We start from the raw sequence: 24,058 nt of genomic DNA, 5'->3' as shown, positions 1-24,058 counted from the left end.
TTATCTGTCGGCAGAACCGAGAGTACCTAAATAAAATACGGCAGCAACTTCAAAATTTCAAAAATGCTCTTTTTCTGTTCTGGAATTGGAATCTTCCTACATGCTTTGAGTACTTCTGGTGTTAATGCTGCGTTTGAAGTATCATGCAGCCAATTTTCTTGTTCAGAGGCTTATGATCCCCTTGGACCACTGGTGAATTGTAATTTTTTGTAAGCTTTACACTTTATTATTTACACCTGACCTTTGTAGAAAGTATTTTTAATTAAGTATTAGTAAATTTGTAGAAAGTATGCATTTTAAACATAATTCCTCCTTCTTATAAAAAAATCCTGATGTTTGCCTAACAACTCTTTGGATTCTGGTCTGTGAGGCAACAATAGCTGACTTCAATGCCCATAGTACCCAAGAACCCAAAACATTTACTCTGCTGCCCAGAACCCATAGAGCCTAGTGCTAATTTTATAAATCTTTAAAGTATGTTTAAAACCTTACATTAGAATATGAATATGTTAAAATATAGGTTAGCCTAATGACCATATTTTCTGTTTTAAAATAAAATATAGACTATTATAATATAATTTTCCTTCTTCTGTAGGTTTTTTTTATTTAGTTTGTTATTCAGGTAACTGTTTAGTTTCACCACAAGTTGTCTAAACTGGAAATTGTGCTGCAAAGCAGCATAGTTTCCATGCTATAGTACTTAGAAATGCTAATTCTAGAAGCACATCCATTTCTGGTTGACCCTCCTTCTCCATAGGGCAGACTAAAAGGTAAAGTCAGAGCAAATAGTATTACTGGCTGTAATATAAAGTGATTATACCACTCAATGCCTTTTTTTATGCTCTTTACAAATATAATAATTGCTTCTACCAGAAATTCAGATTTAAGTACTTTTTGACCTCTTAAAAATGACCTTTATATGGGGTCATTACAAATTTGTAATAGTTTAGAAACAAATTTGGGCTATATATTTGCACATCAGGGGGGGGGGGGTAAAGCATAGCATATATTAAATACATAAACTAACCATTGCTGTTTTTTTTTATGTGTCTGTGCTGTTGCACAGGCAATTTCTCTTCTCTTTAAAATTCAATGTGCACAAACACATAAAAAAAAATAATACAGCAATGGTTAGTTTACATATTTAATATATGCTATGCTTTACCCCCACCCCCTGATGTGCAAATATATAGCCCAAATTTGTTTCTAAACTATTACAAATTTGTAATGACTCCATATATAGGCCATTTTTAAGAGGTCAAAAAGTGCTTAAATCTGAATTTCCAGTAGAAGTGATTATTATTAGGCCTATATTTGTAAAGAGCTTAAAAAAGGCATCAAGTGGTATATTCACTTTATATGAAAGCCAGTAATACTATTTGCTCCAATTTTACCAACTAAAAATGCATAAAGTAGGCTTGTTTACAGGTAACATTACCTATAGAGCAAAGTGTATTAGTCCATGAGCCGTGTGGGCAGCAGGGTGAGGTCTGTATTCTAAATATAGAATACAGACCTTGCCCTGCTGCCTGCAGGGCTCATGGACTAATGTACTTCACTCTATTGGTAATGTTGCCTATAAAAAATTGGATGTTTGTTTTGTTCAGAAACAGCTGGCTAGTTTAAACTCAAAAGTGAAAGTGAACATTTATGGATATTAACATTAATGGATGTATGAGTTTCTTAACTGTCTTTCAACTTCCTACTATACAGAAATTACCAGTGAAATCTGGAGTTAGTATTTAAAATATAATTTCATGCATATTGTACAACCCCAACTTTTCCATTGGCTTCAAAACCCTACCCACTTTATGCATATTTAGTTTGCTCCATCAAGGAGGAGGGTCAACCAGAAATGGATGCACTTCTAGAACTAGCATTTCTATGTGCTATAGTATGGAGACTATGCTCCTTTCAGCATAGTTTCCACTTAGGCAGCTTTTGATGAAACTAAAGAATCACCATTATTTAATGTGAACATTTGACTTTACAAAAAAAGGTAGCATAATTTATACTGTCAAAAGACACTGTAGAAGATGGGCATTAGAATTGCCTCATTTATGTTAGCTTATGCCAAAAATAATAAGAAATTTCATGTGTCTTGTGTTGGTTAAAATACAATTTGTGTTAGCCTATGTTAATAAATTTTAAATATAATAGTGTTTGCATGCATATACCTTAAAAACCCATAGACAGCTAATAATATCCACTTTTTTTTATAACATGTCACATTAGTGTTGAAACTTTTATGATAGGAAAAGTTGAAGAACAGTGTCTACACTCAACAGTTCTTGCTATGATGTCACCTACTACTGGAAGTACAGATAAGTAAATAGACAGACACATGACACATTGTTTTCCAATGCCTACAATGAAAACAGTTCACATGCCAATGAAGGAAGGCAAAAAAATCCTTGCAAGTCAAAAATACTGGGTATTGGTTTTGCTTTAGATAATTATACCAAATATAACATTCTGATTTAATGAAGGACATTTTTTATCTCATTTTTTTTCAATCCCTTTCATATTGTTAGAGCTCTTTGTATACTTTCTATTTAGAAAAAAAAACACTTTTTTACCCTCTTGGAAACAAAATCAAATCTCTATTAGATAAATAAGACCTTTCAAAGGAATTAATATTATTTAGTGAAGAACAATTAATAGTTAATTCAACATCAAATTTAATTCCTTTCATTCTGTTAGAGTTCTCTGCATATATTCAATTTAGAAAAAAACCATCTCTTTAGCCCCTTGGACATGACATCCCATCTCTAAGTAAATGCAATGAAACAGAGGCTCTTAAATCAGTTAAAAAGTAAATTGCTGAATTCAGACAAATAGCACCATTTTAATGTGGTATTGCTTATCAAAATTCAAAGTCAAGACTAAATGTATCTTATTAGAAGGTAATTGCAGAGGTTAGATAGTCAGTTCGGGAATTATTCAAACCAGCTTGTGAAGTGGCTCATTTTAAAGCCCTTATTTGTCCAAATCCAGAAATATACCTCTTGCCATGTTTAGAAACCTTAGATTCAATGTATTTCAATACATTGTATCCATACATGATTATCCTTGCAAGTTATTCTTAACAAAGCATATGCCAATAAAACTGTTATATTTGTATTAATGCCTTAAGCTGAAGGTTTTCTATATTTCAAGATGGTTATATAATTAGATCAAGGGCACATTTTACATCCCAAATACTAAAAAACAGAAAAGCTTTCTATTAAATACACCTCTCATAAACCATCTTACTATTTTACTTTCTTCTAAATGAAGATTTGGTAATAGAGTTGATAAAGCACTTCTTGCTGTATATATAGCACTTTGTCTAATGCCTGAATAAAACAGATTGGTTAAAATGGTCCTTGTCTCTGATAAAGTTGTTTCCAGGGGATTGAGCCCAATTTGCTCACAAAATTTGTTCTACTTTTCAATATAAACCCTGCATTGTTCTTTAATAGACTTTCTCCATCTACCTATGATAGCCTAATATTGGTTGTGGGAGGCGAATATTATTGGCAATGAAATTGCTGCTAGAGGCAGTAGAAGCCACTAGCTGTAATGTCTTGAACAATGAATTAATGAATAGACAAGGCTAATGTATCAAATATCTAGTTTGCCTCTGTTTTTACCATCTGATCTTGTCCAACTATCCCTGCAAGACTATCTGATTTAATATTTGATCCAATGCCTGGATTTTCAGTTCTGAAGAAATGGTTTTAACTAACCTTGATAAACTTGATGTTAGCAAATCCAAAGGACCATATGGGACACACCCAAGGCCTCTCAAGGAGTGCTAAAATGTTTTCAGTTCTCCCTTGTGCAGACTCTTCCAGCTGTCTCTACAAATTAGAAAACTACCATCAGATTGGAAAACATCTCATATAACACCAATCCACAAAAAATCCCCAAAGATCATGCAGATAATTACTGTTCCATCAGCATTGCTTCTGCACTTGTAAAGGTGTTTGAGAGATTTGTCAACAGAGCTCTAACTCAACACTTTGAATCTAACAACATACTCACTTCCACTCAACATAACTTCAGATTCTTAAGATTGGTTAATATTAAGCTAATACAGACATATGAATGTGTTACATCACTGTTGGATAAAGACTTCCCTGTTGACATGGTGCTCCTGGACCTCTCAAAAGCATTCTACAGGGTTTATCATGACTTCCTCATCACCAAACTAAAAGCAGCAGCTGTTGATGTTATTGTCTGGTGGATACAGAGTTTTTCTTTCAGAAAGAACACAAGTTGTAAGAGTTAATGACTTCCAAGGTGTCCCTCATTTTTCCTCGTCTGCAGTCTCCAGGGGACCATTCTTTGACTGAGTCTCTTCAACCTCTATAGGTTGCACCCATAGATGATGCATGATAGATGATGCACCCAACCTTCTCTCAAACCTCCTCACTATTTATGCTGATGATTCAAAACTTGCTGGTGAAGCAGCTACACCCTCTGACCTGCAATCTATCCAAAAGGACCTTGACATTCTTGGGGCTTAGGCTGACACATGACTCCTCTCTTATGGAAAATCCTTGTATTGCTCCAAGCTGCGATTTAAGGTAATTTAAGGTAAATGCCATGTGATCCACTTTGGTAATCACAATACATATCAGTAGTACCATCTCCAAGGTAACACCCTCTCTGCAGTTTCTGCAGAAAGACATCTTGGAGTCATTGTTGATCGTCATCTTAAGTTCAGGACCCATGCAAAGTCTTTATTGTCATGTACCCTCCAATCTCTTGGAATGATCAAAAGAACTATTTCCAGCAGACACCGAAAAGTATTTATAAAGCTGTACAATACATTAGTTTGCCTTTGCCTAGAGTATGGAATGTCCCTGGCATCACATTACTTCAAGAAGGACCAAGAAATATTGGAAAGATTACAATGAAGAGTAAAAAAAATTGTCAAAGGCCTCAAACAAATGCCATTCAAAGAGCATTTGCATCATTTGAAGCTTCCTACTGTTACATACTGGAGGAAACGTGGCAACGTGATTATGGCCCACAAAGTTATTTCTGAAAAAATTTCCTGGTCTCCTTGCCCCCTCCCCCCCCCCTCCTGGAACGTTTTGTGACTAGAAGGCACTCCAAAAAGATCTTCAACACTCCTCAATCAAAGAAAAAAAAAGTCATTTCTTCAGCCAGAAAGTTGCAGAGGAAGCGTTGGTGCAAACATTTCGGTATTCTGTTGAATAGTGACATTGATAAGATTGAGAAAGACACTTCTCAGTAATCATGTTTTGACTGAGTAATTTTCACTAGTGACTAATTTTGTGAGGCAGATTTGACCTTTTCATTCTTCAAACTGAAGTCTATTTCAAGAGATATGAGAGTGATTGGATATATAGTAATCCTGATATCATAAATATTTATATATATTTATTTATTCTTTGTTCAAGTTTCCATGTAGAACCAGGAAAGATGAGACAGGGATCAGGAAATTTTTGTAAGAGCATATTTATCCTGGCCTACCTTTGGCTCTTGCAAAGGATTGCTCATCTAGTTCTGTTCACCATTAGATACTTTAGGTCAAAGTCACTGATTGTCTTTTTGGAAAAGATGTTACTAAAACAACATCTAAGGCCAAATCTATTACTAATTTGAAGGAATTATTTGCTAGACCAAAAAATTTGCATATTGCTATTGCTGTAGGCAAAATGTGGCCCCATCCAAATTGCCAAAATACGCAGGGTCAGGACTGTCAGAGACTAAAATTTCAAAATCTTCAGAAATAGAAGTAACCAGTGTGTACTTTTCAGTATAATTGCTTTTTGTTTACCATAAACCTGTGGAGAAATTAAAGCTTCATTTACAATATTTGAATTAAAACCTTAAGTGAAAGTGTGTTAGAAGCTCCCTTTCAAAATGGTAGTTGATTACTGGTGATTTGAATATTCTTAAACAATAGCTTTGGGCTATAAAATCGAATTTGATAGAGCACCACTGGAAAATTTTCAAACAAAAAATAGAAGTTTTAGTCTTGATGAATTACAGGTATTGGCAAAAGTGTTTGATAATTTGTTTCATAAGGGTGTTACTACAAAAATTCTCCTATTGTTACAGTGCCAAAAAGGATGGTTCTTCAAGATTAATTTTTAGTTGTAAAAGTCGAATAGACATGTTATATGCCATCATTTTAAAATGAAAATCATTCAATCTCCCAGTTTCTTAATGACCAAAAATTGTTATATGGCTCAGTTGACCTTGTTGATTAATTATTTTTGCCCTGTTCATTCTGATGATCAGATGTTTTTTTTTAACTGGACCTTTGCTATGTTTCTTACACATGTAGGCGAAATGACTTATCAACAGCTCCAAACCCATATTTTTTCTTCTTCAAAAAAAGGGTAAAGTTCCTGTAAAGGGATATGTATAGGGGAAATGTTGACTCCAATTTGGGACCAAATTTCGTGTTGGGACATCAATCCAGATAACACTTTTAATTTGGTCAGCAAATTGTATTGTGGTGTCACAACGCTGTTTGAATATCTGAATTTTGTACAGATTCAAGTATCTTAAAGGTAGATGAGTAAAGAGGAAAATATAATTTTTATGTGATGGAGATTAAAGAATTTAAAGTTGAAATCATGGATTAATAATCCGTGGAGGCAATGAGCGTGAACGAGGAGGAGTTGCTGAAGAGTGACTGTGAATCCTTGTCGACAATCATAGACTCCTGGAGCCAGAAATGGCGAAGGGCCAAAAGTATTCTGAAGTCAAGAAAAGCGCAAAAAGTTGCCGCTCTCACCCAGAACCGGGGACAGGAGTAACGCACTAATATGTTATACTGATTGTTCATGGTTTGATGAAAAACCGGGAGAGAAGTAGTAACACATCATAATAATCTGATATGGAGAAGGAGGTAATCATTTATCACCTGGAAAAATTTGCTCCACCAAAGTAACACAATAATATGTTATACTGGTGGTTCACCGTTTGATAGAAAACTAGGGACAGGGGTTGTAATATATCAGAATAATCCTGATGAGGAGAAGGAGGTTGTAAGTTATTCAACTGGGACATTTGCTACAATTTTTCAGGCCGAAATGTTCAGAACAGAACGGGCGTGTGGAAAACTGTATCCTAATTGACAGTCAACTATGCCTAAAGACTTCAGAATGTTAAGAGCCGGCAAAATAGAGAATTGGAATGCTACGAAGCCCTGAATAGCTTTATATCCAAAGGAAACGAAATTACCTTGATGTGGGTTCCAGGGCATTCTGGAATAAAGGTAATGAGATGGCAGATGAAGCAGCTAAGGCTGGGACACCACTGAGATATTACAGTCCAGAACATATCATCCCAATTTTTCAGAGTTACTGGAAGACAACACTGAGATGTCTGTGCAATGAAAGAGCAGAGCAACATTGGCATAGGAAGGTGGGGTGTAAGGAAACGAAGGAATTACTCCTGAAGTTCAACCCCACCCTGACTAAACATTTTCTACAACTGAAAATTTCCAAGACGAGAATGGTTACAGAAGCCATAACAGGAATTGGAAATTTCAGAAAACATCTTTCCTGAATAGGGAGAGGTTAACCACCATTATGCCAAAAATGCAAGAATGCTATTGTGGAAACAAGAAGGCATCTGATTGAAGAATGTCCCGCTAGGATTAGACACCGGTTTGAGATATTTCATACTGTTATAGTTATTCTGGAGGATATAGTAAGAAAAGGAGAAGTCTGACAGCTGGCAAGATATATGGTAAGGGTGGGGAGGTCGAACCCATCATTGGTTCCCCCCAGCCATAAATAGAGCTTAGTTTTTGGGGTGTAGAAGCAATTAGCCTTGAACGCCTGAGCCACAACTCACTCATAGTGGGTCCACCCTTTTTTGTAATTATATTTATAGATGGGGACGAATGGAGAAATGATGGAGAATTTAGGATTTCTTATAGCTATGGATTTTGCTGTGCATCGTTTTCGTTTGATATTCGATGTGATGCTTGTTGTTTCTTGTCTTTTAATTGAAAATTTTCCTCTGCATTTTTTTGTGTCTGTAATTCATAGTGATTCTCACTGTTGTTTATCTTCTAATATCGATGTGATTGTCTTCTAACCACAGCTTTCGTTACGCATCATTTGTGTTTGTGATCCCATTTGTGACTTTTCATGATGCTTGTTGCTGCATATCTTCAAGCTGCAGATTTTGTTGTGCTTCATTCTCGTTCAGCATTACGTCAAGAAGATTAAGTCGCTAAGGCTAGGAATACGTGAAGATGGAAAGGTGACGTTTGATAACGACAAGATTGATCAAATGGACAGATTCACTTACCTTGGTACTATTAGTAGTGAAGACAGTTGGAGCAGTGGCAATGTTCAAAGTAGAATAGCTGAGGCTCAGGTTGTTTTCTGCACAGTTGAAAAAAGTTTGAAAGAATAGCAAGATAAGTTTGAGAACCAAGGTTAGAATATTGGAAGCTACAGTGATGACAGTGATCAAATATGGTTTGAAGCATGGGTGCTCCGAAAAATGGACGAAGATTTGTTTGATGTTTTCCCAAGAAAATGAATACGGATTGTTTTGGGTACTCTGCTGACTGACTGTATTTCAAACAGTAGGCTGCACAAAAAGTGTGGTTCAATGCTGCTTTCTATGTCTATAATGAGAGAGTGGTTGAGATGGCTAGGGCACATTCTGCGGATGAAGAATTATACATTACTGAATATTGTCCTTTTCAGCCAACCGTCTTGGGCCGAGATTCACAACGTGGGGCTTATGCCCCACCGGTGGTTCCTGGGCAGGACGTGCACCTTTGGGCTGACTTCACTTTTGATCCTACCTTACAAGAAAAATCATGTTAATGGCATCACATTCAAATGTGTTTAAAGAACATAAAAAAAACTATGATAGTGTTGGAATGACGTTATACATTTTACATAAAAGGTGCTGGTGTAAACGAACCCATGTAACTGAGCTTCCTTGCAACTCAACCCTATTTAAATGAATCCTCGTACAACTGGTCCCATATGCAACTCAACCCTATTTAATTGGACCCTTGTACAACTAAGCCCCTGTACAACTCAACTCATGTGTAACTCAACCCTATTTGACTGAACCTTCGTGCGGCTGAACCATCTTTTAACTGGGCCCATGCAACTCAGCCCCATTTACTTGGAGCCTTGTTTGACTAAGTACAATTCAACCCAACTTAAATAAACCATCGTTCAATGGAACCCCGTTTAAATCAACCCTCTTTTGACTTCTCTCTTATATAACTCACCCATATTTAAATTAAGCCTTGTTTTATTGAACTCGACCCAAGGCCTAAGAATAAGTTTGAAATACTACTGATTAGAAGCTCAAAATATGCTTCTCGCTTTGTTCGGAGTTTCTAACTTATATTACCCATTTGGGTAAGCTAAATTAATTTGCCAAAAACACAAAAAACTGGCAGAGCCAACGATTGCAATCAATTTATGTCACTGGCAGTCAATGGAGACGCTTCTCTTTCAAGAACCGCATCTTTTTGCACATGACAAAGTTAATAACTACTTCATTCAAGCAGCGCTTTACCAGTGCTCCCACGGGAATACCAAAGTACTATTTTAATACTTTTTATTCAAAGGAGACCCTTTTGAATACTTTCTGTGAAAGTAGCATATTTTCGATACTTTTTATTAAAAGAATTACTTTTTGTTAAAAGAAGTGCCTTTTTAAAATTTGATGTTTAAGAAATCAACTTCTTTATTAGCTATCTGTTTTCCCGTAAAAAGGGATGATTTCTGTTTTTTTTTTTTTTTTTACAAGCATTTGTGTAACGAGAAGTAAGACATACTACCACTACTACTACTAACGACTCGCCGTAGCACCAAGCCGCCTGAGGCCGACACATCTACGCACGCTCTTCTCCATCCCAATCTATTCCAAACCTCTCTTTTTACACCCTCCCAGGAAATTCCCATTCCCTGAGCCTTCCCTGTTCTACTATAATATCTTCACTGCTCCCGCCGTCTTTACTAATAATACTACCAAGGTAAGTGAAGATGTCCACCTGATCAATCCTTTCGTTACCCCACATCACCTTTTTATCTTCACTCCTTCCTAGCCTTAGTGACCTAGTCTTCTTAACATGAATTTTCAAACCTATTCTAGTACCCTGAACTCGTAAAACCTCTAAAATTTCAGTCATTTTGCCTACACTTTCATCTAGGTCGCTTAAATGATCAGCATAATCTAAGTCCAGTAGAGTTTTTCCTCCTCATTTGATTCTGTGATCTGTCATTTCCTTTCTTGTGCTCCTTAAGACAAAGTCCATTAAAATGATCCGTATAAAGGGGGATAGAACACAACCCTGTTGAACCCCTGGCTTAGTACAAAACCAGCTGCTAAACTCATTTCCTACCTTAGCAGCAGCAGTGTTATTCTCATGCATAGCGCTAATCACTTCACTTTAAAATATTTTACTGTAATGCCGTCCAGCTGCATCATCCAGATCCTCCGCAATTTTATCCATAGCTTTCATTTCACACCTCCTTAGTTCATATTTTAATGTTTCTCCACTTTCTTTACATTCCTTTTGTTTTCATATGATCTCTCACTCAGATAATTCTTGTACAAGCCCCTTCCCCTCTCTATTAAACATAAAGCTTTTTCACTAATATTCCTATCTGCAGACCTAACTTTCTTCCCTAAGACGCCATCAGCAACTTCAAGAATTGTTTTTGTAAAATTATTGCAACCATCTTGCACATTGTCAAATTCTAAACTCTCAAGTTTAGTATTCAACTGTTCCTGGAAAGTTTCTTTCTGATTCTCATCCTGGAGTCTACCAACATCATAACCTCCCAGGAGATAGTTACTCTTCCGAAATTTCAAATTTTATATTAACCCTAAACACTACTAGACGATGATCTTTACTTTTAACATCAATAACAACACTCCTATATACCCTAGTATCTTGTATTGATCCTGCCAGCCTTCGGTTTAAAATAAAATAATCAGTAAGGTTTGCTGTCTTACCATCACGTGAATACCATGTTAACTTATGGGTCATTTTATAATCATGGGTCGTTTTATGACCAAACACTGTTGCTTATAACTAGATTGTTATACCTACAGTATTGCAAAAGTCTGTAGCCATTACTGTTTTCTTTTCCCACACCAAATTTGCCTACGATAGGATACCATCTATCCCTATTTCTACGACTTGGGTGTTAAAATATCCTAGTAAAAACACCATATTTATACCTGGGACCCTTTCTATTTGCTCCTGTAACTGTAAGTAAAATTCATCTGAGTCACTAGTATCTCTGTCAGTCAGTTCTACTGGGGCATATGCTACTATAACTGATACCCTGAACTTTTTAGTCATTAAAAGAGCAATAGGTATTCTATTTTCCCAGCCTAAACAAGACTTAGTAGCTTCCTTAGTCTATTGATCATGAGCCCTACTCCCTGTCTATGTACCCCGTCCTTATTGCTTGAGTAAACAAATTTTATATCAGCTACTTTCATGCTTCCTACCCCTAGGATATGAGTTTCTGGAACTCGTAATAAGTCCAGTTCGAATCGTCTGAATTCGACAGTCAAAATGTCGATACGATAGTCATTTTTTAACGTAGTAACATTCCAAGTTCCAATTTTCACATTCTTTAAATTATTGAAATTAACTTGGCACCAGCAAAAGCAATGATCTCGGATACCAGTGAAGGACGGAGATCAACATATCTTCTCAAGTATACACCGAAGCGCTTAAGTCAGCTCAGAACCGGACAGCAAGAAGTCCCTGGGACGTCCAGTATGAATAGAAGCTGTGTGCAATCCTCCGCCTATTTTTGTCACAACTTGGTTTTCAGCACTTGACGATGCTCTTCTATCAATAAGTGTCGAAATCCTGCACAGACAGTCTGATGTCTATTACCTCCGACTCATTATATATTCATGCCTACAAATATTATGCTACTACGGGGAGGCAGGCAACTCATAATAGATAAATTAGCTCGGAAGAGGTTTTTCAGCCCGAAAACGTTCGTCAAAGTAGACCAAGCCCAGCGTAATTATCCATTTGTTATAATCCCACGTGAATGCTGTGCTGTTTACTAGGCTATAATTTCCTCGAGGGGTGTCATTCCTCAAGTGGGATAGAGCACACCGCAAGGTTCCCAGTCTTGCAAGTACCCCGAAAGGGTCGAGGCGGTCCTTTGTAGAGGTCGTTGTCTATAGATCTGGATCTTAAGCCCTGCCGCAATTGTCCTCCTATAGAAGATCCTCCCATGATAGTGTTTTGCGTCACCATGTTATTTCACCCATTACTGGGAGAAGATTTGTAACTCACTGGACATGTGGACACGCTGATGGGCCCAGTCGAGTGTACATTGGAGGAGCCTTCTTCCTCCTCCAACTATATTTATGGCCCCGGGTGAGAGTTCTCCAGTTCCTATTATAAACCCCCAGGGACAAGGTCCCTCCTTGGTCCGTGCCTCCTATGTAGGTAATCTACATATCTGTAGGGCATTCCCCTATCGCCATCTGTGGACACACTGAGTGGCCTGGGGAAGGCCCCTGTTTCAATCTATGATAAATTGGTAGAAGAATATTGAGAACTCGGGGTGGGGGAGGGGACAGAATCTAATATATCCTATAATACCGTTATTTACAGAAAATTTGGACACTGCTTATGAAAAAAGAAAAATACTTACTAATATTTTCATTTATCGATTCTTCTCTTGTTGTGCTAACAAATAGAGGTTACATTATATTACAGGCTATAGACAGACAGCATTTGGGTTTTTGTTCAGTTTTACATTAGATAGACATCTAGAAAGAAGAATAATCGTACAGAAAGACTAAACATAGGTAAATATTTTTTTTGAAAAGGATAGGTGGTTAAAATTATAAGAAGGTATTCTAAAATAGAAGATTATAATATAGGCGCTCCATTATTAAAGTTCTAGGTGTGGGGGCTTCGGTGGCTACCCTCTTCCTGAAATCCTAGACTAAAAAGACGGTGTTAATCAAAGATCCTAAAACCAGTAGTTATATTGGATACCGCCGTTTGTTTTGTTGATGAATATTTTACAAAATATTTTGAACATTATTTAACCATCGTTTAATAATATTATTAATGCCCTATATTCAGGAAATGTTTTTCTCGACGTTAGTCTTTTATCAAATCTTTTAAATCACTTCAAGTTTAACCGTTTACTCCCCGCTCTCCCTAACTTAAGGCTTGGTCATAATCTAAGGTTACAAGCAAAAGTGTGTTGTTTTTTAATGAAATAATGAACAGCTGCTAGTTAGAAATATTTTAACTACAAAAATGGTAGAAATTGTCAAAGTGAGTTAATTTTCGATTATAGAAAAGCCAGATCTTAAGTGGTATAAATTGGAGAATGATTTTTCGTCCCCTTAGATTTTGAAAGAAAATGTTTTGAGGGATATTCAATTGAAAAATCCTTTTGTATATTCAGTAAAAAAAAAAATTGGTACTTATTTATTAGCCAGTACACACTCGAGAATTTAGATCTATAAAATTAGACAATAACCAGTTTATTGCTGTTTGTATACGGAGGCAATTAGATTCGGCTCAGTGGAAAACTACATTGTAGGTATATTTTAGAAAATATTTAGTTGGTATTTTGTTTAGGTTAGTTAAAGTTACATTTTGCATGCAGTCCTGCTATGCTTAACCCCCAACATCCCCCTCTCCCCTAATGTGCAAATATACTGCCCAAATTATATGTGTCCTATCTGTCTCCTAAGCGTCTCAGTTGTTTCAACCCTGCATTTGTAGATCCAAATTCTCGAGTGTGTGCTGGCTAATAGATAAGTACCAGTTAATCTAATCCCGGTCTGGGCGTTAATATAACCGGAGATGGCTTTGAGAACTTATTGATAAAATTTTTGGGCAAAAGAATAGAATTAAGAATATTCGGAAGGAAGCGCGTTATAAGAACAATTCTTACTTTATAATATGCAGAAAACTTGTAGTTAACACATTTGGATGCTCTTCCACTTTATTTTACCACCAAAACTCCCTAATATACCAATATATAGCCAAAATTATATATCTCCCATGCATTTTCCCATATTTCAATTTGGTTAGCCGTAAATTGAATCAACGCTGGCGAAATCAGTAAATGAAAAAAAAAAACATGGGAAATATATAATTTGGGCTGTATACCCTGAATATTAGGTTATCTTTTTGGAAAAGATGTTACTAAAACAACATCTAGGCCCAAATCTATTACAGATTTGAAGGAATCAGATTTGCAGGACCAAAAAATGTACCCATCGCTATTGCCGTAGGCAGAATGTGGCCCCATCCCAATTGCCAAAAGGGGCAGGGGCAGGACTTTTAGAGACCAAAATTTCGAAATCTTCAGAAATGGAAGTAACCAGTCTGTACTTTTCAGTACATTTGCTTTTTGATTTCCATAAATTTGTGGAGAAATTCAAACTTCATTCACAATATTAGAGTCAAAACTTTAAGGGAGGGAGTGTTAGCAGCTCCCTTTCAAAATGGCAGTTGATTACTGTTGAGTTGAATATTCTTAAACAATAGCTCTGGGCCATAAAATTGAATTTAATAGAACACCACTTGAAAATTTTCATACAAAAACCAGAAGTTTTAGTCTTGATGAATTACAGGTATTGAGAAAAGTGGTTGATTTTTATGATAATTGTGTTATTACGAAAAATTCCTAAGGCCAGAAATAGTGAAAAGGGCTGTCTTCTTCCTATTTTTACTGTGAAACCAAAGAAGGATGGTTCTTCAAGATTAATTTTAAATCGTAAAAAGTTAAATAGGCATGTTAAATATCATCATTTTAAAAAGAAAATCATTCAATATGCCGCTTTATTAGTGACCAAATATTGTTATATGGCATCAAATGACCTTCTGGATTTATTATTCTTGTCCTGTTCATTCTGATGATGAGATGTTTCTTTTTTATGGCACTTGTTATTAACCTAATACTTGGTAAGCTAGGACGATGAAATTTGGCAGGCGTATCAGGGACCGAACCAGATTAAATTGAAATAGTCGTTTTCCTGATCTGACTATTTGGGGGTAAGTGGGGGGGTCGGTTAATTCGAAAAAAATAGAAAAAATTAAGTATTTTTAACTTACGAATGGTTGATCAGATCTTAACGAAATTTAAAGTTTGGAAGGATATCGTGTCTCGGATTTCTTATTTTAAATGCCGGATATGGTGACATTGTGGGGGAGAGTTGGGAGGGGGAAACCTAACATCTTAGAAAACACTTAGAGTAGAGGGATCGGAATGAAACTTGGTGGGAAAAATAAGCACAAGTCCTAGATACATGATTGACATAACCGGGTTGGATCGGCTCTCTTTGGGGTAGTTGGGGGGGGGGTTAATTCTGAAAAATTAAAAATGAGGTATTTTTAACTTACGAACGGATGATCGGATCTCAATAAAATTTAATATTTAGAAGGATATCGTGTCCCAAAGCTCTAATTTTAAGTACTGACCGGATCTGGTGACATTGGGGGGAGTTTGGGGGGAACCTATAATCATGGAAAACGCTTAGAGTGGAGGGATCTGGATGAAACTTGGTGGGAAAAATAAGCAGAAGTCTTATATATGTGATTGACATAATTGGAACAGATCCGCTCTATTGGGAGGGGGGGGGTTTAATTATGAAAAATTAGAAAAAAATGACTTATTTTTAACTTACGAAGGAGTGATCAGATCTCCATTAAACTTCATATTTAGAAGGACCTCGCAATTCAGATCTCTTATTTTAAGTCTCAACCGGATCCAGTGTCATTGGGTGGGGGCAGTTGGGTGGGGGGACCGGAAATCTTAGAAAATACTTAAAGCGGAGAGATCAGGATGAAACTGGATGGGAAGAATAAAAACCTGTCTAAGATACGTGACTGACATAACCGGACCGGATCCACTCTCTTTGATTGAGTTGGGGAGGGGGATAATCCGGAAAAATAATGTACTCTTAACTTACGAACGGGTGACCAGATCCTAATGAAATTTGAAATTTAGAAGGATCTTGTACTTTAAAGCTCGTGTTTTAAATCTCGACGAGATCCTATGACATTGGGGGGAGTTGGAGGGGGAAACCGGAATTCTTGGAAAAAGCGAAAATTAGGGTATTTTTTTCTTACGAATAGGTGATCGGATCTTAATGAAACTTGATATATAGAAGGATATTATGTTTCAGATACTCCATGTTCGACTCGGATTGGATCCAGGTACATAGGGGGTTGGAGGAGGGAAACAGAAATCTTGGAAAACGCTTAGAGGGGAGAGATCGGGATGAAACTTGATGGGAAGAATAAGTACAAGTTTTAGATACGTGATTGACATAATTTCAACGGATCCGTTCTCTTTGAGGAGCTGGGGAGTATTAATTTGGAAAATCTAGAAAAATTGAGGTATTTTTAACTTAAGAACGGGTGACCAGATCTTAATGAAATTTGATATTTAGAAGGAATTCATGTCTCAGAGCTCTTATTTCACATCCCGACCAGATCTGTTGACATTGGGGGGAGTTGGAGGGGGAAATTGGAAATCTTGGAAAACGCTTAGAGTGGAGGAATCGGGATGAAGCTTGGTGGATAGAATAAGCAAATGTCATAGATACGTTATTGACGTAACCGTACTGGATTTGCTCTCTTTGGGAGAGTCGGGGGGGGGGGTTCAGTGCTTTGGCGATTTTGGTGCTTCTGGACGTGCTAGGACGATGAAAATTGGTAGGCGTGTCAGGGAGCTGCACAAATTGACTTGATAAAGTCGTTTTTCCGGATTCGACCATCTGGAGGGCTAAAGGGGGAGGACAAATTAGAAAAAATGGGGTATTTATAACTTACAAGTGGGTGATCGGATCTTAATGAATTTTGATATTTAGAAGGACATCGTGACTCAGAGCTTTTATTTTAAATCCCGACCGGGGTTAAGCCTCTAATTTTCCTTTTAAGTCAATCTATTTATTCTTAGAATTTTGGTAGAGCTCATACCATATGAGCTCTTGGCTCTTAGCTCTTCTTGCCTCGTCCAAAGTGCCATATGAGCTCTTAGCTCTTGTTTTGAATTCAACCTTTAATATATTTCTTAAACATGTAGGCGAAATGGCTTATCAGCAGCTCCAAACCCATATTATCATACCCAATACCCATAAAAATATGTGACCCCTGAAAAAGCAGGGGAAATACCTAGGGGTCATAATTGATCACAACTGAGCTGGAAAGCTCATTGTCTTGAAAAGGCACTGAAAACCATAGCTTCCCTAATTCTATGTCAACGAATGGTGGTGGGAAAGAACTGGGGCTTGACTCCCAATAAGATCCTGTATTTATATAAGACCGATTTTGTGATATGGAATAGTGGTTTGGGTCAATTCAACTCGAATTACGAGCCACATAACCCATTTAATAAGAGTGCAAAGTCTATCATGCTTAATGATTACATCAACTTATCATGGAATTGCTACGGCATCCATGGAGCTTATCTCGGGACGTCTACCCATAGGAAATTTTCTAGAGGAAGAAGCAGTAAAAAGTGGTGTTAGACTACAAATAAACTGTCAATGGACCCGAAAGCAGCAGATACGAAATGGGAAAAGAAAAAACCGTGTTGGCATCCTTAGCTCATTGCTTCAGTGCAAGGAGCTGCAGTTGCCTGAAGACATGAGTGAAACCGTTGAGGCAATTCTAAATTGTTATGAAGGACAGAAAGTAAGTGGAGCAGGTGATAGATTTGCTCCACCAAAATAACGCGATAATATGCTATACTGATGGTTCACGGTTTGATGGGAAACTGGGGAAACGATTAGAAATATATCAGAATAATCCTGATGTGGAGAAGGAGGTAATCAGTTATCACCTGGAACAACTGCTACAATTTTTCAGGCTGAAATGTTCGGAATAGAACGGGCATACGGAAGAATGTATCTTAACTGACAATCAAGCCTGCCTAAAGGCTCTTCGAAATGTAAAAAGCCGGCAAAATAGAGAAGTAGAATGCTGCGAAGCCCTGAATACCATGACATCCAAAGGAAACCAAACTACTGTCATATGGGTTCCATGTCACTCTGGAATAAAGGGTAATGAGATGGCAGATGAAGCAGCTATGGCTGGGACATCACTGAGATATTCTGGTCCAGAACCTGTCATCTCAATTTTTCAGAGTTGCTGGAAGACGGCAGTGAGGGGTTGGTACAATGAAAGAGTGGACAAAATTGGCATACGAAAACGGGGTGTAAGGAAACGGAGCAATTACTCCTGAAATTCAACCCCACCCTGACTAAACATTTTCTACGACCGAAAATGTGCTAGACGAGAAGATTACAGAAGCCATAACAGTAATGGGAAATTTCGGAAAACTTCTTTCCTGAATAGGGAGGGGTAAATATCCATTATGCCGAAAATGCAAGTATAATTTGTGCTTGTAATTCCATTTGTGACTTTTTAATGATGCTTGTCGTCGCATATCTTCAAGTTGCACATTTCGTTGTGCTTCATTTTCGTTCATCGTTATCTCAGACGATTTTTTAATGCCTTTTCTTTAGCTCTTCAGATTCATTTGTCATTTTGTGTAATTTTGCAGCGTCATAGATGCCAAAAACAATATAATCACCCCTGTAAAAATAAGAAAAAAGAAAAAAATGCTAAAAGTTATTCTTTAAATGCATATGAATGTAAACTGCAAAAAAAGGTTTTTGCAGGCTAGAAAATTTTGACGTGCCAATTTTCATGACAAAGTTATGGGGCCGTTAATTCTATAAGCCTATATATATATATATATATATATATATATATATATATATATATATATATATATATATATATATATATATATATATATATATATATATATATATATATATATATACATATACATATATATAATATATACATATATATATATATATATATATATATATATATATATATATATATATATATATATATATATATATATATATATATATATATATATATATATATATATATATATATATATATATATATATATATATATATATATATATATATATATATATATATATTGTTGTTTATACAATCACTAGTATTTACAAGTCTTGACTTTCTACATGGCAACTGTTTGCTTTTGATCGGCTTGTAGCACGGTCTCTGGAACTGAATACTATCTATATATCTTTTTAGTGTTTCAGAACTGATTCGCTATCAGATTTCTTGATCGATAGAACTTTCGTTCTTGTCGGATTATAACTATTTTTTATGCATACAATTGCATGAAGTGACGTGTTCTGTCTCGTGATCACGATATCTGGCTCGAACCCGTTAGTTCCTTCGGGAAGACAGTACAATATTGATACCATTCGAATGAGTTGCTTTTGTATTCTTCCAGTTAATGAATAGCCCAGTCCTTGCAGCTTCTTCCAAAAGCTTTTTCAAAGCCATGATTAGCTGTGACTTGGATTTGGTGACCAGTACTATATCATCAGCAAAGTCAGAATAGGTGACAACTCTGTCCCCGTACTTTAGTCCAAAGCTCAGCTTCTATGTTGTTGACTGTACATACCAGGTTGGAACCATTTATACATGTTAATAGGATTCTATCCAGCTACAATGAAGAATTTTGGGCTTTCCAGTGGCTAATAAAAATTTCCAAGTTTTTTTTTATCTTGCAAAATTCACGGAACCAGCAGAAGAACCAATTTGCCATCAGTCTTGACGATTTTTTTTTCTCTTTTTTTTACTAAAAACTTGAAACATGTGTGAGTAGTCAGTCTAAAAGGCACAAAATCTCCGGGCCTTTTACTTCAAAGGAACAAAATAGTCAGTAGAGTTGTCCTTAGTAAAGGAATTACTAGCCTCGAGAGAGGCTAAAGTCAATATATTGTGGTAACTATCTTACTAGAGCTCAGTGGGTGTGGTTGTCAGCCCTGTCTAGGGCCAAACTAATATAGAGAGGGAAGGTAAACACTGAAGTCTTACAATAGAAATATTGAAAATTAGAATAAGTTTAGTTCAGGGCCCTTATAAAATGGACATAATGTCAAAATTGAATTTTCTCTATATTTTTGCTCTGTTTTTTTTTTTTTTTTTTTTTTTGACATGGCAAAAATGATCCCTAAAACTATTCAAAAAGGATTTCTTTTAGCTAATACATGATTTTAATTTTGGTTCCTCTAATTTTTCTTTCTTTTTCCAATGTTTTATAGACCTTTAGAGTTTCTGGACTGCGAAGATCCTATTGATTTAAAGGGAAATGCTACTGCACAAGAAGAGCTTGGCTACGGATGCTTAAAGGTAATGCTATTACTTTGAGAAAAAAAAACAAAAGAAAACAACAACTGTAGAGTATGAAGGTAAGCAAAATTGCAGAGTGACATTAAACGCTATTTCCTCTCTCTCTCTCTCTTTATCTCTCTCTCTCTCTCTCTCTCTCTCTCTCTCCCTCTCTCTCTCTCTCTCTCTCTCTCTCTCTCTCTCTCTCTCTCTCTCTCTCTCTCTCTCTCTCTCTCTCTCTCTCTCTCCCGCTCTATTATTAGAAAAAAACTCTCATTTTAAAGACAATTTAAACATCCAGTCCCTCTCTTTAAGTAACAAAAGAAATATATGCCATAAGAAAGTACTGATTTTTGCATTTAGTCCTATAAAACAGAAATGCTGGGCCAAACTAAGCCGAAACGTTATCAAGTGAAAATTCCAAGAGATGTTTAAATGCTTAATTTTATAGGGTCCCAGTCCCAGGATGCTGGCTTGCGGCATGCTATTTGGCCTCAAATACATGTGCAATCCATAAATGATTAAATAATTATTATTATTATTATTATTATATATATATATATATATATATATATATATATATATATATATATATATATATATATATATATATATATATATATATATATATATATTAGCCATAAATATTATAGACCTTCTCTCCAATAATGCTAACGACTGTTATGTGTTGCATAATTTCACCTGCTATTAGAGTGGAAACCAGCGGATTATTTCGTTAGGAGTTGTGCCTAATCTTGGGCCTTAAAAAGTGTTTTAGGCTTACATTCTCTAACTTTCTATGAGTGCTTAAGATGAATTAAACGAATACCAAATGACCACAGATTTAGCCTCCTATCTCCCTTCATCAGTCGATACGATGAAGCTTGTAGTATGGTTGCAGACGGGATGAAAGCTTCTTATTGTGGAAACGCTAGTTTATTTTTGGAAATTTTATTTTATTTTGAAAAGTAAATACCCTAAATGAGCCTTTTTTAAAAGCATCGCTATGTGAAAACTATACTTTTTTACCAACAGTGGAGGTAGCGTGGGTAGCTGCCAGCCTCATATTTAGGGTAGTCCTGACCATGGTACTAAAAGCACACAGAAATGGAATTCTAAGAAATCTCACTTCTCCACTCTTCACACTAAGTTTTACTTTCTGAAATATTAGCAAAAAGGCCGAATCAAAGTGAAAAATTTGATTAAAGTGGATTTAGATCTCGTGCTTCTAAGGTTTTTCAAAGTTTTTCATTAAAAATCTGTGTTTATATCACTTTTCCAAATATTCTAAATTTGGATAGAGGAAACTCTTAGTCCCGAAACCCGCTTGGGGTTTTTTACCGGGTGTTTTTTTGCCTGTTGTTTTGTTTACCGATCGCTTTTTTCCACTGCTACTCTTGCGCTTATGCACTAAGGGTAAATATTCTGCCAACACAATATAAGTCAATTAGAGATCTGACATATCAGTCAATTTTAATTAACAATTATTCTTAATCAACTGAGATTGAACAATGAGAAAAATTCGGGCTGGGATACAAAAGATAAGTCAAATTCAATATTTCTCAACTTTCTATGCAGTTAATTCCTTTCGTAAATTAAACGGAGACAAGGCATTTATTTTTGGGCCCACTAGGCCCGGGCCTGATGGCAGCTGAGAATTTGGTATCACTCTCTCACTAATTTTCGCTCATCAGTTGCGTTCTGTTCATTGCTCCACCTTCCCTAATTTTTGGGAATAGCCCCGAAAATCTCGCAAAAGTAGAGTGGAAAAAACGCTTGGTCTGCCCTCTGTAATCACACTCTCTCACTGTCCAATGTGTTCGTCGCAATACTATCCTATAGAAATCTAAACAAGAGCTAAGAGCTCATATGGCACTTGTGACGAGGTCGGAAGAGCTAAGAGCTCATATGGTATGAGCTCTAACAAAATTTTAAGAATCAACAGATTGATTTAAAAGGAAAATCAGAGAGATAATGCCGGTCGGGATTAAAAATAAGAGCTCTGAGTCACAAGGTCCTTCTAAATATCAAAATTCATTAAGATTCGGTCACCCACTCGGTAAGTTAAAAATACCTCAATTTTTCAAATTTTTCCTCTCCCTTCAGACCCCCAGACGGTCAAATCGGGGAAAACGACTTTATCAAGTCAATTTGTGCAGCTCCCTGGCACGCCTACCAATTTTCATCGTCCTAGCACGTCCAGAAGCACCAAATTCGCCAAAGCACTGAACCCCACCCCCTAACTCCCCCAAAGAGATTGGATCCAGTCCGGTTACGTCAATCACGTATCTACGACATTTGCTTATTTTACCCACCAAGTTTCATCCCGATCTCTCCACTCTAAGCGTTTTCCAAGATTTCTGGTTTCCCTCTCCAACTCCCCCTAATGTCAACAGATCTGGTCGGGATTTGAAATAAGAGTTCTGAGACATAAGTTCCTTCTAAATGTCAAATTTCGTTAAGATCTGGTCACCCGTTCTTAAGTTAAAAATACCTCAATTTTTCTAATTTTTCCAAATTAACAACCCCTAGCTCCCTTAAAGAGAACGGATCCGTTCCAATTGTGTCAATCACGTATCTATAGTTTGTGCTTATTCTTCCCATCAAGTTTCATCCCAATCTCTTCACTCAAAGCGTTTTCCGAGATTTCCGGTTTCCAAGATTTCTGTTTCCCCCTCCAACCCTCTATGTCCCCGGATTCGATTCGAATTGAAAATGGAGCATCTGAGACATAAGATTTATACGTCAAGTTATCCGATCATCCATTCGTAAGATATCTCGATTTTCACGTTTTCCAAGAATTCCGGTTTCCCCCTCCAACTCCCCCCAATGTCATCGGATCTGGTCGGGATTTAAAATGCGAGTTCTAAAGCACACGATCCTTCTAAATATCAAATTTCATTAAGATCTGATCACCCGTTCGTAAGTTACAAATATCTCATTTTTTCTAATTTTTCCAAATTACTCCCCCTCCCCAACTCCACCAAAGAGAGCGGATCCAGTCCGGTTATGTCAGTCACGTATTTTAGACTTGTGCTTATTCTTCCCACCAAGTTTCATCCCGATCCATCCAATCTAAGCGTTTTCCATGATTTTAGGTTTTAGGTCACTTCTTCATAATTTTAAAAATACCTCATTTTTTCTAATTTTTAAGAATTAACCCTCCCCCCCCCACTCCTCCAAATAGAGCAGATAATTTCCGGTTATGTCAGTCACATATCTAGGACTTGTGATTATTTTTCCCACCAATATTCGTCCCGATCCCTCCCCTCTAATCGTTTTCTAAGATTTTAGGCCCCCTCCCCCAACTTCCCGCAATGTCACTGGATCCGGTCGGGATTTAAGATAATAGCTCTGAGACACGATATAAAATTTCATTAAGATCCGATCACTCCTTCGTAAGGTAAAAATACCTTATTTTTTCTATTTTTTTCAGAATTAATCCTCCCCCCTCCTAACTCCCCCAAAAAGCGGATCCTTTCCGGTTATATGAATCACGTATCTAGGACTTGTGCTTATTTTGCCCACAAATTTTCATCCCGATCCCTCCACTCTAAGCGTTTTCCAAGATTTTAGGTCCCCCCCCCCAGTGTCACTGAATCCGGTCGGTATTTAAAATAAAAGCTCTGAGACACGATATCCTTCCAAACATCAGATTTCATTAAGATCCGATCACCCTTTCTTAAGTTAAAAATACCTCATTTTTTCTAATTTTTCCGTTTTGACCGTCCCCCCTCCCCACTCCACCCCAGATGGTCGAATCGGGGAAACGGTAATTTCAAATTTAATTTGGTATGGTTCCTGATACGCCTGCCAAGTTTCATCGTCTTAGTTTAC

At 36.7% G+C, this 24,058-nt stretch overlaps 1 protein-coding gene across 1 annotated transcript in view; it reads left to right on the top strand.

The window, feature by feature from the left end:
- Positions 1–29: 29 nt before the first annotated feature.
- LOC136025161 (TM2 domain-containing protein CG11103-like) overlaps positions 30–24,058 on the top strand; it is a 33,991-nt gene continuing 9,962 nt past the window's right edge. The window contains exons 1-2 of the mRNA XM_065700913.1: positions 30–209; positions 20,155–20,242. Coding sequence (XP_065556985.1) covers positions 64–209; positions 20,155–20,242 — 234 coding nt within the window. The 5' untranslated portion in view covers positions 30–63. The remainder of the gene's footprint in view (positions 210–20,154; positions 20,243–24,058) is intronic.

The sequence above is a fragment of the Artemia franciscana genome, chromosome 3 (assembly GCF_032884065.1).
Source record: "Artemia franciscana chromosome 3, ASM3288406v1, whole genome shotgun sequence".
Lineage (NCBI taxonomy): Eukaryota > Metazoa > Arthropoda > Branchiopoda > Anostraca > Artemiidae > Artemia > Artemia franciscana.
The sequence above is the reverse complement of the archived record's forward strand: the minus strand, read 5'-3'. Positions and strand labels throughout refer to the sequence as shown.